The sequence below is a fragment of the Rattus rattus genome, chromosome 4 (genome assembly GCF_011064425.1).
Source record: "Rattus rattus isolate New Zealand chromosome 4, Rrattus_CSIRO_v1, whole genome shotgun sequence".
Classification (NCBI taxonomy): Eukaryota; Metazoa; Chordata; class Mammalia; order Rodentia; family Muridae; genus Rattus; species Rattus rattus.
In genome coordinates, this window is record NC_046157.1 from 136,030,472 (window position 1) to 136,045,649 (window position 15,178).

The following is a 15,178-nucleotide window of genomic DNA, read 5'->3' on the forward strand; positions in this document are numbered from 1 at the left end:
TGTATCTGTTGAGATTTGCTTTGTAACAGAATATGGTCATCTTTAGAAAAGATTTCCTAAGGTGCTAAGAAGAAGATATATTCTTTTGTGTTTGGGTGAAATGTTCTATAAATATCGGTTAGATCCATTTGATTCATAACATCTGTTAGTTTCATTATTTATCTGTTATGTTTCTGTCTCTATGATCTGTCCATTGGTGAGAGAGGAGATAAAGTCTCCCACTACTAATGCATAGGATTTGGTGTGTGATTTAAGCTTTAGTAATGTTTCTTTTATGAATGTGGGTGCTCTTCCATTTTGGCATAAATATTCAGAATTCAGATGTCATCTTGGTGGATTTCTCCTTTGATAAGTATGAAGTATCCATCTATTTTGATTAATTTTAGTTGAAAGTTTATTTTATGAGATATTAGAATAGCTACTCCATCTTCCTTCTAGGGTCCATTTGCTTGATAAACCTTTACCAGCCCTTATGAGATAATGTCTATCTTTGTTGCTGAGATGTGTTTCTTGTATGCAGCCGAATGATGGATCTTGTTTCACATCCATTCTGTTAACCTGTGCCTTTTTATTGGGGATTTTAGTTCATTGATATTAAGAGATATTAATTACCAATGATTATTGATTCATGTTATTTTGATAGTGGTGGTAGTTGTGTGTGTGTGTGTGTGTGTGTGTGTATGTGCATTCATGCGTGTGTGTATGTGTTTATGTATTTCCCTTCTTTTGGTTTTGCTGGTATTTCCTATGTTTCCTTGGGTGTAGTTAGCTTCCTCATTTTGAATTTTCCATTTAGTATGTTTTGTAGGGCTGGATTTGTGGATGAATAGTGTTTAAAATTGGTTTTGTTTTAGAATATATTGTTTTCTCAATCTATGTTGATTAAAAGTTTTGCAGCTACAGTGGTCTGGGCTGACATCTGTCATCTCTTGGTGTCTGAAACACACTGTCCAGACCCTAATGGCTTTTAGAGTCTGTTGAGAAGTCAAATGTAATTCTGATAGATATGCCTTTATTTGTTACTGGGACTTTTTCTCATTCTAGCTGTTGATATTCCTTCTTTGTTCTGTACACTTAGTGTTTTGATTATTATGTGGTACAAGAATTTTCTTTCTACTATAATTTATTTGATGTTCTGTAAGTTTCTTGTATGTTTATAGGCATCTCTTTCTATAGGTTAGGAAAGTTTTCTATGATTTTGTTGAGAATATTTTCTTGGAGATGGAAGGCTTCTCCTTCAATTCCTATTGTTCTTAGGTTTGACCTTTTCACAGCATCCAAGATTTCTTGGATGTATTGTGTCAGGAACCTTTTAGATTTAACATTTTCTTTAAATAAATTTGTGGTATTTTGGTTTCTTCAAAAGCATCTTCTATTCCTGAGATTCTCTCTTCCATAGCCTCTATTCTGTTGGTAATAAATACATCTACAGTTCTTGTTCTCTTTCCTAGGTTTTTCATCTCCTGGATTCCCTCAGTGTGTGTTTTCTTTATTGTTTCTATTTCCATTTTTCAGATCTCGGTAAGTTTTATTCATTACCTTCACCAATTTGATTGTATTTTCCTTAAGAGTTTTATTCACTTCCTATTTGAAGTATTCTATCATCTTTATAAGATTGGATTTAAGGTCATCTTCTTGTGCTTCAGCTGTGTTTGGATATTCATAGCTTGCTGTAGCGGGATCACATGATACCACATTGTGGCCCTGGTTCTTGTTAGCTGTGTTCTTACACTGGCCTTTAGCCATCTGGCTGTCTCTGGTGTTCCCTGGATGTTCCTGATGCCAACAGGACTCCTCAAAGAGCCAGGCAGAGCCTAGAGCCTGATGATGGAGCTCAGGGAATAGCATGTTGCTCACCTCTGCTGACTGGGCACCTGGTGGAACTGGATGTCTCTGGGACCCAGCAGGCCTCCTGGGAAAAGGAGACAAAGCTGTGGGCAGTCCTGCGAATGAAGCTTAGGGGGCAGAGTGCAGGTCACCTCTGCTGTGTGTGACTCAGGTAGAGCCTGTAAGCAGGAGATAGGCAGGGCAGAATCTAACCTGGGTGCTCCTGTGGCCAAGCATGCTTTCTCAGGAGGAAGGTGATGGAGCTCAGAGGGGCCAATTTAATTCTTTATGTAAAAATAAACAACTAATATATCTCATTAGTAAGCAAAATTGCTTCATCCTTAATAAAGTATATGTATTTCAAAGAACTAGATTAAAATAAATTCCACTATCATCTGTTAATGCTTAATTTGTATATATAACTCTTTTCTATAACCATGTGCCTGCAGATAAAGCTTCCCATACAGAAGTAGTGCCAGTAAAAAAAAAAAAAAAAAAAGATTGGAAAGGCCTATAGTAAACAACACTTTGATGAAGCACCAAGTGCGTGAGTCCACACTTTTGCAGAACAAAGCTGGCCCTTTATTTTGAGATGATGAACATGCTGCTTCAGTCTGTGTCTCTGCTTGCTCAAATTTACTCTCATCTGTTCTTAAGCTGCTTTGGGTGGATAGTACACACCTCCACATTGAATACTGCATGCCTCCACACTGAGAAGTGCATGCCCACACATTGAATGGGATATTGGAACAAAGTTCTCAAAGGAGTACTTACGACCAATCTGCTAGTACTGCCCACCTAGCTTTCCATGCTGCACACATATTTTAAACAAATGTATATGCACTTTCTTACCTAAGAAATATTTTTAAGAGAAAGAAACATGGGCTGGGGGTAAAGAGTAAAAGAATGTGCCTTGCAAGCCTTCTGATCTGAATTCATAGATGGATCAATATAGCCAATGGGAAAGATAAAAGGAAGGGACTGACTCTATACAGTTGTTTTATATCCATACAACACAAGCCACATAGCACATATGCATACATGTGCTTCTCTCACATTAAGAAATTTAATTTAAGAAGGAAGGTACTACAGGCAAAGGAGCATGGGACAGGCATGATCTCAGAGTTTTCAAGGTGTTCTTTAATGCTTAGTTAAGTATTCCCTCCACAGAAGGTGGATGTCTAGGTAGAAAGAGAACAGCAAGGAATCTATTGTAGTAACCATCCGGTAACTAGCTCCATGTTGTGGTCAGCAATCATGATGAGAGCTAGGAAAAACCTGTTTGTTTGTTTGCTGTTTTCAGGTCTTTTGAGAAATTGAATATGTGTGACTATAGGGGAGAAAGAAAGGTGAAGAATTGCTACACAGCTTTTGGACTGACCAATCACTCTTATTTTTAATATAAAGGAGTGGAGAAAGAATTTTGAAGGATTTTGGCATATAGTTTTGGCGAGAATGGCCAGTTGATTACATGATCCTGAAACTTGGTCAAAAATTCTGATAATTGTAGAACTTATTTGCCTGTACTTGTAGACAAGTAGGAAACAAGTGAGGTCATACCCAAATGTAGACAGATCACTCAGAGATCAGGCAAGGCAATAAAGAGGAATACGTGAATGGAAATATAATTGAAGACCTAGAGAGTTGAAGGGGACACCTAGCTCCTGTGGTGTTCTCAAAGCCACATGAGGAGGAGGCAGAGGGTGGCCGAATGATCAGCAGCATCCTAAATTCACACAGTGAAGTACCTGGATACACTCTTGACCTTTCTAAGAATCAGAACTGGTCCAGTCTTCACAGTTTACCATACAGGGAGTCAAGAAATGGTGTGGTTCCTGTTTTCATAAATTTTCCTGTTTTTCCCAAGAAGTCTTTTAGTTCTGTTGGGTAAATGAATTAATAACATTTCTGTATACTGGCCTTCCTAAATCTATCTGAAAATTAGATGGCTAAATTCAGAAATCTGTGAAGGCAGAATTTTGGGTTGTAATCAAGCCATGCAAACAGATCCCCTGGGCTTATGGGTATTTGAAAATGTCATGGCTACACTTGGTAACATGAGAACAATGGCACCACAGAAGGAGAACAGAAGGCATGCTGGCAGAGCATATGAGCAGAGAGAAGACATCAAGTCAAATATTTTGTATATGCATTTTGCACAGTTTGGGTTATAGTAGCCTCTAAAGTAACTTTGTGAAAATTTTAATGTGAAAAATTTAAAAACATTTCTTCTTTCCAAATCTTACTTTTCTTTCTGGAAAGAGGTAACTCTGTGTGGTTTAAGTGGAGGGTGCAGGCAGCCTCTTTTATATGCTAGATACTGTCAAGCCAGTATCTCTTCTGTTGAGAGAACAGCAGTAGTAGTTGATGATAATCACTGTACCTCTCTCTGTAACAGGGTTTTCCTGAAACTCTGATACCTAGTAATGTTGATGTCTTAATGAATCAAGTTATTTGGTAATGAAGGACCTCCAGCTTGTGATTTAAATGGCCAACTATTTGAAAGCAAGTGTAAGTCTGTGTACATGGTGGCTGTTGAGGTAGAGACCAGCTGGTAGGAGCCCTCATCGTCCAGTCCTACAGGGATGCTGATTATTTTGGACATTAGAGAGTGGGATTGGGCTCTGTTCTTTCCAGGAGTAGACTTTGTTTCATTCATTGATCCAGATGAGGCTCTGCTGTGATAAATCCTGTCAAACATGAGACTGGGAGACAGAGTAAGCAGTTAATTAACTGAAGAGATCATTCAATGTGAGAATCATCCAGGTCCCATGATTATCATCTACAAAACAAACTTGTAATGCTGTATCTCAAAAAAAAATGGAATTCACTTGTTTTTTTTTTGTTTTTTTGTTTGTTTTGTTTTGATTTGGTTTTTGTTTTTAAGAACATGACATCCATGCCCAAACTAGAGCTATTCTCTAATGTATCATCGATTTCCATAGTTTTCATTTTAAGAAGCTATAACTCTGGGCTGAAAACAATTGATTCTATCACCAGAGACCATTTGGACCATAACCATTGATAACAGAATTGCCCAAAAAACCCTGTGTTTTTCCATTAGAGGTGTGGGTGTAGTAGTGTAACTGTAGATTCTGTAAGGTTTTCTGGGTACAATGTATATGTAATAGTAAAGTTTCTATAGAATAAGTATGAGCTATCAATTTTAACCTTTTTTATTATATTTCTGATTGATGTTCTTTTTCTCTACAATATTTAATGTTCATGGAAGATATGGAAAGTTAAAAATGAAGGAAGCGGGGTTGGGGATTTAGCTCAGTGGTAGAGCGCTTGCCTAGCAAGCGCAAGGCCCTGGGTTCAGTCCCCAGCTCTGAAAAAAAAAATGAAGGAAGCAGGAAAATAAAACACTACTTCTATGTAAAACTGCTCACAGTACCAATTCAATATCCCACTACCTAGTTAATGGGTATATCAGAATGAACATTCAGAATATATGTGAATTTGCAATATGCAAAATTGAAATCATAATTATCATAATTATGGCATAGAAGCAATGAAGAAAATAATTCAACCACATTTTTAAATTTTATTTTATTTTCTATGTCAAGACTGAAAGTGTAAAACCTTTCATTTTAGCCAGATGATTACAAAGATCTAGTTTTGCTGATTATTTTTATACTAGAATAATCTTTCATTATTAATCTATTTAAGCCTTATCTCAAGTCAGTTCATCAGTGCTAGCAATTAAAGATAGAAGATGCATGTGCTCAATTTCAAGAATTAAAATAATGCCTTGGGAGTAAGCATTTCTTTTCTGTCGTGAATGGATTGTTGGGTTTTCCAATTAAAGAAGTCTCCATACTGGAAATGAGTAGACAATTATGAAGATTATTTTTGAATAGCCAATTTACATATCCCTAATTGTGTTCATTTCTTTTGAAAAACGAAGTTGGAATTTATAGTGTTTTGATTGGTTACCCCTGCATTTGTGTTATTAATACTATTGCCAACAAGGTTCCCCTGTGAATGGGGCTTTGAGTGCTTTTCTGGATACTTGTCTGAATCATAAGTAGACTTGACTTATTTAATGAATGAAAAATATCCAAAGAGTTACTAGCAGTTTTCAAAATTATATACACTTTATTTCTTTGGACTAATAGTAGCAACCAAGACCTGCCTCCTGAATTTACATTTGGTCTTTGCTACCTTAGAGAACAAGGAACATTTGAAGCTCTTCTGTAGCAGTACAGCCTCCTGGCCACAAGCACAGCAGGTCCCCCTTATCTGCACTACAGTGGCATGGCGTCATGTGATTAGTAGAACATGTTGAGTTTTTTATGAAGAATGACTGAAAACAAGATCTCAGTTTTTTTTTATATTAAAAGTATGCAACTGTGGTAAAGGAAATGAGAATAGATATGCAGTTAAGCGTAATTAAGTAACTAACTGATGTTACTGTCAGTGGACTTAGCATTCACTGGGCTTAACCAGTCTATAAGATCCATTAGGAAGAAAAAAACTGATACCAGAGACAGGTATAACAATAGACATTTGTATATACATGGCAGGCACATAGGATTTATAACTATTAACATTCTTTATGTTTACAAGTATGTGTGGATTTAGATTATGTTAGAAAGACAGATACATGAGGAAATGTCTTATCCTCTGTGACTAGAATATACATTCCTATAATGTATTCTGTTGTTCAGCTTTTGTATATTAAACTTTCACTTTGTACTCAGGGAGTGTGTACCTTTTAGGCATGTTGGAGAAAGTTCTAAGTGAGGCTGTGAGTGTAGCCTTGTGATAGAACACTTGCCTACCACAGGTGAAGGTGTAAGCTCTAGCCTTTGCAGGACAGAGAGACAGTGAGAGACAGAGATATATACTGAGACTGACAGAGAGACAGACATACAGTGAAGACATTCATGAGGAAAGAGGTTAAGAGGCAGCCATTTCATTCCTGTAATGAGACCTGGCCAAAACTGACTAGTTCAAGAATGGACAAAGAACAAACCATTAATCATGTTCTGTTGCTATGATTATGGGGATTATATTATTGCAGATTTAAAGATCTTGACATAATAATATTAAAACTTCTAAGATTTTTTTAAGGCGACATTTGCTTTAAGACCAAGTAAAGATCACAATCAACTAGACACAGTGTCTCTGTGATAAGCATGTCCTACAAAGTAATTAGTGTTGTTGGACTCGTTTTCAGCTGATTGCTGTGTTTGACGAACAAGAGCCACTCCAAAAGATTGAGAGCCCCAGTGGAAACCCTGTGGATCGGCAGAGCCCGGATGCTTTCGACACAGAAGTGGCTGCCCAACTGGCTGCGTTTAAGCCGATCGGCGGGGAAATTGTAGTAACCCCTTCTGCTCTGAAGTTAGGTAGGTGAATTTTCTAGATGTTGCCTTCTACCTGGTTGCATGTTGCATCAACTTACTGCCTTTCTTCTCTGTGAAGTTCATCATATTAATATTGTTCTTTATAAAGACACCTGGTTTGTCACCTAAGTTATTTTTCTAAGGCTCTTTTGTGCTGTTGGAGATCAGGTAAGAAAATGTAGTTTTTATCTTGAACTTGATTCCCAATTGCATGCCCCTGAAAAATCACAGTGGGAGTCAGACTGTGAGTCAGCTTGCCTGTTTCCTAGAAGCATCACTGTTTTTATAAAGTTCATCATTTGGAAAAAGCTAAGGATTACCAAGGAATCCACACTAGAAATAAGGTTCCATTTCTGTCATAGTCATCCTGGTTTTCTTCGTGTATATGTTAGACATTGGAGAAAACAGTTGGGGAGTTAGTTTTAAAATTTGAAATCACCTGGTTTGTTTTCCAAAAAAGACACCATTTTACCTGGTGGTTTTACTCAGAATTCTTTGACTTAATATTTGTTTCAAAATGTGGGAAATAAAAATAGACATTCTTCTGAAGTTTCTGCCAAGTGCTACTCCTCATGCCTCTGTTTTTGTTGACACTTCTTAGACAAGTTTAGGTCCATCTAATAACATGTCACTTTCCACAACCCACTAATGTGCTAGTGTGTGAAGTATATTTTATTTGGGTTGATTGTGAACATAATATTCTGGGACTACTGAGTGCACTGACTAGAACTTATTTAGACTTAATTCTCATGTCAGAAGGACAGTCCCCACTTCTAAAAAGGAATCAATTTTTTTCTTAAAGAGGAACATGCACTTAAAATTGTGAAAACTTAGGGAGCAAGGAGGTTGAGCTAATAAAAACCTTGTCAATCACAATGACCAGAGGTATATTCCTAGGATCCACAAGGGGGAGGAGATAACCAACTTCTTCAAGTTGTCCTCTGACTTCCCTGGTATATCTCGGAATGCACACACAAATGCACACCCACACATGCAAATACACACACGCACCCACACACACATGCACACACATCAGTGGGAAATATTTAAATTGTAAAAACAATAGCATCTTTCCCCCTCATTTGAAATTCAATATTTGCTGTTGCCTTCTATGTTGATGCATGTCTTTAATTTTAGGACTCAGGAGTCAGTGGCAGGCAGATATCTGTGAGATCAAAGCCAGTCTGGTCTTCATAGTGAGTTCCAGGACAGCCAACTATGCTACATAGTGAGATGCTATTTCAAAAAAATAAAATAAAATTACTGTTAAATTTATTATATATAGCTGGACCAAATAACCTTGTTTTGTTTTGATTTCTGAAAAGCTTCTGTAGTGTCTTTTTTAAAACAAACCAAATGGAAATTAATGGCCTATGGTCTTCATAATTTTCCTGCATATTTTGGAATGGAATCTAACAAAGCAGTCTGCAGAGATGGTGAAGGGCTGGTTGGCGGCTGCTCCTCTTCTGGAGCCAGGCTTGTGGCTTCAGCAACCTTGCAGCCCCATCGCTCATTTGCATAATGGATGCCTTTTTATCCATTATGCAAATGGTATGAGAGGAAAATTAGGCAATAAGGGAAGACGAAAGGAGAAAATTGCTCTTGCTTGTTTTAATATTCTATTTATAAGCAAGTGCTGTGGGCTTCAAAAGACAGATTTAAAGAGTATCCCTGACTTGGGCAACTTGCTTGCACCTCTCTAGTATGGGCTTTTTCAGGGAAGAAAGCTTGTTCCCCTTTTTCATTTCACAGCTTCTTTTGTTGGTGTTGAATCCAAGAAGAAAAACTAACTCACGTGCTCTTTCTTTCAAAGTGGATTCTTTTTCTATTTCTAAAAAATGTATCTTATTTTTATTTGTGTGTGTGTGTGTGTGTGTGTGTGTGTGTGTGTGTTATGTTGGAGGCTAGAATAGGATGGTGAATTTTTTAGTGCTATAGACATGGACGTGGAAATGAAAATCAAGTCTACTACAGTTAAAACTCTCTAACCACTGAGCCATCTCTTCTGAGCCCCTCTTTGTTTGAAAATGATTTTTTTCATTAGATGGGAACAAAACATATTGTTGATTCAATAGAGTACATATCAGACACTGCCATAAAGAGACTACATTGAGTGATTTCAACACTTACTCTTTTATTGCTCAAATTCTTTGAAGACTTAATGTGTCTAGTCATGTTTTAACGTTCTTTCTCCAAAGATGAGGAGATGGGACAGAGAAGTTTAGTATCTCGAGCCACAGACTGAGTGAACAGACTATGAACTTACGCTGGCTCAAGTGTTAGGAACCACTTCCATGCACTATTTCTAAGATGCTGTCCATAGAATAAGTTATTGATAAGACTTTCTTGGAGTTTACTTTGTGGATATGAACTGAAGCCCAGGAAAGACCGATGTTTAGGCTCACACATACATGTCATTGAGTTTAATGATGTCATAGATTAAACAGTGACAGAAGCTAGCATTTGTTCATGTTGCTTGTTCCTATAACAAAACAGCTGACAAGAGGATTAGACAGTTGGTCATAATGAACTTACAGTTAGGAAGCAGAGGCCTGTCTTCCAAACCTGGTTGACAGTGAAGGCCAGCCGTCACACCTAACTTCATAATTAAAACAACTTTGGAGAAATAGTTGTCATTCAAATACTTTATTTTAGTTATAAAAAAATACTCAGGGTTTTATTCTAGTATAGAAGTTATATAAATATATAATACATCCTGTTCTGCCTCTGCCCGTTCTGTCTTCCTATTGGTTGGTTCATAACAGGAGGTGGTTCTTTACTGCCTCGGGATGGGACTGGGCAGTGCATTTCCATGGCTCTTCTGGGATGTGACTGCATTATGTTTTGAGGTGCACCCCAGCTCCTACTTATGTCAACTCATGGAGGGGGTTGCCAGAAGAGAAATAGCACATCTGTTCCAGCAGGTTTTCATGAAGGATTATTAGACAATGCCAGATTCTGAGCTCTAGGCCTTCATGGGCTCTTGCCACATAGCTCCTGTGTGGTCTTCATCTCTGGTCACTTTTCATGGCTGCCTGTCCTACCTATAGCTACCATGAGCCTCTTATCATTTACAATTCCTTTCTATTGTCTGTCTGTCTTTCAAATCTTGCTCCCCGTTCCTGACTCTCTTCTTCGTTTCTGTTTATTTGATAAGCTCCCATGATCTATTTCTCTCTAATCTCAAATGCATAAATTCTGTAAAGTTTTGTTTAAATCTTTAAGGTAATATTATATACTAATATACAGTGAGTAACTTTCAGCTTTTCACTCAGTGAAAATATTCCTCTAACCTAAAATGGTTTGCAATTCCATATCTTATAAACTAATTATATGTGTGTATATGTTTATATTTAATTTTTAAGCTAAGTTTTAAACCAAGGGGCAATAACATAATTCTAATGTCATTTATCTAAATTATTTCTACCATGAATTTTTTACTAGATTCTATAATGACTAAGTAACTGTCCCAGACTCAGTTCTAATAAATTACTAATTGGCCATTTTCTTTTATCATACATCCTAGAAATAGTTAACACAACAGTCTACTTAAGAAAAAACTCTGGGGACTGAACAGCAGGTAGAATTGTAGAGAGTATACTCATAGAATTCATTTGGACTTCAAAGTTGCCCTGTTCAAGAAGTTTCACTTCCCACAAATAGACCATCAGATTCAACTAACTTGGACCCTTGGGGGCTCCTAGAGACTGAATCACCAATCAAAGAGCATTCAAGGGCTGGAACCTAGACTCTTTGTACATACATAGCAGATGTACACCTTGGTCCTCATGAGGGTCCCCCAATAACTGGAGCAGGGTCTATCACTGAGTCTGTTGCTTACATGTGGATCCTGTTCTCCTAACTGGGTTGCCTTGTCTGGCTTCAGTGGGAGAAGATGTGCCTAGTCTTGCAGTGACTTGAAGTGCCAGGGTAGGTTGGTACCCAGGGGATCCTCCCCGATCCCAGAGGTAAAAGGGAGGGGGTTATAGGGAGGAGCCATGTGAGCACTGGAAGGAGGGGGACTGTGATTGGGATAGAAAGTTAATACATTATTATCATTATTATTATTTAATATTATTAAAAATAAATTAATGGGAAAAAGATCTTCAGATTTGCATATTTGCATTTGTAAACATGATTTGACAAATTCTTGATCCCAGTTAAGAATAACATTGTTTGTTGCTTACATTCTAGATGCTATTGCATTTTCCAACTCTCAAAAAATAGGTTAGGTTATAGTAAAAAGGAAGACAGGACTATAGGATATCTGTAAATAGACAGTAAGCAGAGTCCAGAAGCTTTGAGCAAGGAAGCTCACGTCTACTCTAAGGAATTATGTGCCCCTTAGAATAAATGTTATAAATACAGTTGCATAGGGTTTTAGAATTAGCAATTGTCTAAGTGATTGACACTGTTTTACAAATGAATATGTGACAGCTTCAACTCATTGTGTGCTCTGATGCTGAATGACTAGTTTTTAAAACTGCAATTAGAATTGGGTCTCTAACACCATACTCCTTCATTTATTTGACATTTTTTGATGAACTGTATATTTCAATTATCCATGCCCTTTAAATATTACATGTGATAATAATAACACTTCATATCCTTTTGGAATTGAGATAAAGTATAAATTAATAAACAGATACTTTGAATAATTATAAATTTAAAACTAATGAGGAACCAAGACGAGAGAGTTGAGGTGCCTCAATTTGCTTTTAATTCTGAATGTTGCTGACTATTGGCCTCTCACTTCAGACATGCAGTATGCCTCTGTGTGTGTGTATGTGTCTGTGTGTTTGTGTGTGTGTGTGTCTGTGTGTGAGAAAGAGAGAGATCTTACATGAAATCGGTATGTAAATGGAATTCCGACAATACTTTTTCTACAATGTAGGCATCTCTACACATTTGCTGACATACTGAGGGCTTTTACTTTGAAGTTTGGAAGAAGAAGTTTGAAGCTTCCCATGATTGTTCTTCATATCACCTTTTTGATCAGTGGTACCTGATCATCCTCTGTTCTCCAAAACACATTATGTAGCTTCTTGGTACTGGGGAACGGGTGACATAGAGCCAGTACAAGTCCCAGATATGTGTCCTCAGCCATGTCACTTAGCTCTGTGATGATTACAACTTTCCACACAAAAACAGATGAGGCCTCCTGTGGATGAAAGTGAAGATGCACAATGAAGATAGCGTGGATTGCTCCTGGTTGTGTTGCCATTATCTGCAGCTTCTCATCCATAAACGAAGCCTTTACTTTGCTTCAGAGAGCTGTTATTGTCTCAGGAGTGTTTCACTGACACCGAGCCTGGTTTGAATCCAGCTCTGGGCCCCTGTCACTTTCCATATCCTGACCCCAATTAATTAGGAGTTTTATTTTGTGTCTTTTGATAATTTTCTCAGTATTTGATTGAAATTTGCAAGTTGGGGGTTCAAGCTTACATGAGAAGATAGTCCTTTAGTTATAAATTACTCTAGCAAAGCAATTTAAATAGTGTTTCAGGGTAAAAAGTACTTTGGACTTGCTTGTTGCCACTCCTGTGATGTGTGTTACCTAGATGTAAAGCAATTTGATTAAAGTTGGGAGTTGAATTAGTGCTAGCTTTATTCTCTCTCCTTTAAACTTTGAAGATGAGGTACTTTCTGTTGTGAGTGAGTCTTGTTTCTGAGACTTGAAAGGTGCCCTGGATGCTTTATTGTTTCCATGTGTGTTTGTGCTTCTTCAAAACAGAAATGGAAATTATGATTATATGTTTGCTATAATAGAATTATTTTCAAAACACTCATTTCTCTCCTGTTTATTTTCTTTCAGTAGTTCTCAGAAAACACCATGTAGCCCTGGATTATTGTTGGAAATCTCTACCATTTTCTATCTGAGTTTGAATAATTCAGGGCACAAAAGCAACATATGGGAACATTTTTCTCAGTTCTTAAGGAAACCAAATCCCTTTATGGCCCCGATCTTCAGGAAAACATAACGAGAGGGAAGCTTACTCTTTTAATTAGGCTGTAGTGTGTAAGTAGCTGCTGTGCCCATAATGGGAGTTTAAGTCTTGGCATCTGATCCTAGACAAACACACTCACACCACACACATAGCAGAACTAAAGCTCACGGTTGGCTTGGGCTCCTGATGAAGCCTTTGAATCCCCACTACAAAGCACTTAAGCCTCTGAGGGCTCCTTGTTGCTAGAAGTTCTCTCCTGCAGGCTGGAAACCAAGAGTTAAAATTACCACAGAACTAAGGTCATTTGCTTGGGTGAATCCATAAGTCATAATTTGGTCATTGAGTTTCATCCTATTTGTTTCTTTTGAGGCTGATTATTCAAAAGTTCACAGCTATAGAAGGGCTTTTCTTTCTTTTCTTTTTTCTTCCCTGGGAGCCTGGTATTTTTCCCCTGTGCAAGCCAGATGAATGATGCTGTAATTAGCTATGGTGACCTTGCTAGGCTATCATCCATCAGTCATGGCCACATAGTCAACAAAATGTGGGCTGCTTTTCTGGTATGATGGTAACTAAATCAGGACTGAGGAGGTGACAGCCTGTCTAGCTTATTCTGGGCACCATTCTTCTTTTGCTATTGTTATTTTGGTTTTTATTTTAGTTTTTCTTTTCAGAATAGGTGAAATGTTGCCTGGGGTGAGGGCGTTGGGAAGGGGCAGGGAGCAGGGACCAACAGGTTATTCACTAAATATCTAAAATGTATGTTGGAAAACTGCCAGATCATACTAGTCGATTGAAATAAAGTCAATACTAATACAGACTAATCCTGAGAAATTTTAACACTAATTACTGCACAGGAACCAGTGTTGTTTGTGTTCAGCTAAGTACAAAGCTGAATTCTTTGAATGTGGCTTATACTTTGAATATGCAATTTAAAACCCAACTAGCATTGCTTCTCTCAAAGAGGGAATGTTGGGTGCGTTCAACCTTCTGCCCAAGCTGAGTCCCTACCTCTCTACAAGTTTAACATGATGAGGTTTGCATAAAAAGCGGTCTTTATTCTTGAAGATGCATTTTAAATAAGATATTGCTTATGAAATGATGTAATGGTATATTTTGGTAAGAATATATGGCCACCATCTCAGCTTCCCTTTTTGTCTATTTTTATATTCATTTAGACTCAGATCTTCATCTCATTTTCATTTTTCTGACTTATTTTTAGCTATCCTGTATCTCCTTTCCTTAATTTTATACAATACACCTATGTGTACTTGTTTCACTGGTAAATGGTTTCGTTTAACACCTAAGTGCTCTTTGTTACGGTCTAAATAGGCAATTGTTCATACAGGGTTTACATTTCCCAAAACTGTAAGAGAGTATCTAAAGCACAGGCTTTGGTACCTGCTCATTTCTAGGTGTATTTCGTAAGTTGATTATGTGACCTCTAAAAACACCAGTTTGCCACCTCCCCTTTGGCCTCTTACCAATGCTGGACCCACACTGAGATGGGGCCTGCAGATCCTCTAATAAACAAACAGAATGAAAGGTCACCTTTCCCACTGTTCACTTGATATTAGACCCCTGGGTTTTAAAGCCTCTTTTGCAGATTGCTTTTAATAGTAAGGGCACTGAAGCCACATTTGCAAAGACCTGGTCCCTAAGTAGTGAAAAATATTCTCAGTGACTCTGTCACATTCAGCTTTGTTGAGAACCCTGGACCAATGATAAAAGTGATTTGTGATTTATATTTTTAATGGAAGGACGAAATAACAAAGAAAATATGCACCTGTGAGTTCTTCTCCTTCCTTTATTGTAGCCCCAGTCCCTTTCCTTGGGACCAGAGCTGCAGCTCTGCCCTATTCCAGCACTGTAAGAAGCCAAGGCAGTGAGGCAGAGTTGTCCTTCTCTATGGGAGCCTTCGTTTAGCTTGTCAATTAAAATGTGCTGGTCCATTACTTTATTAACCTGTCTTTTTCTCAATTGAGTATTCTTAACCACATGACTCAGATTTTAAAACATATCTTTTGTGGATATGTGTGTATTGGTAATTTT

The 15,178-nt window shown here is 37.6% G+C and overlaps 1 protein-coding gene across 1 annotated transcript in view; it reads left to right on the forward strand.

The window, feature by feature from the left end:
- Window positions 1-15,178, forward strand: part of Pard3b (par-3 family cell polarity regulator beta) — a 986,886-nt gene that overhangs the window by 365,680 nt on the left and 606,028 nt on the right. The window contains 1 exon segment of the mRNA XM_032901196.1: window positions 7,013-7,184. Coding sequence (XP_032757087.1) covers window positions 7,013-7,184 — 172 coding nt within the window.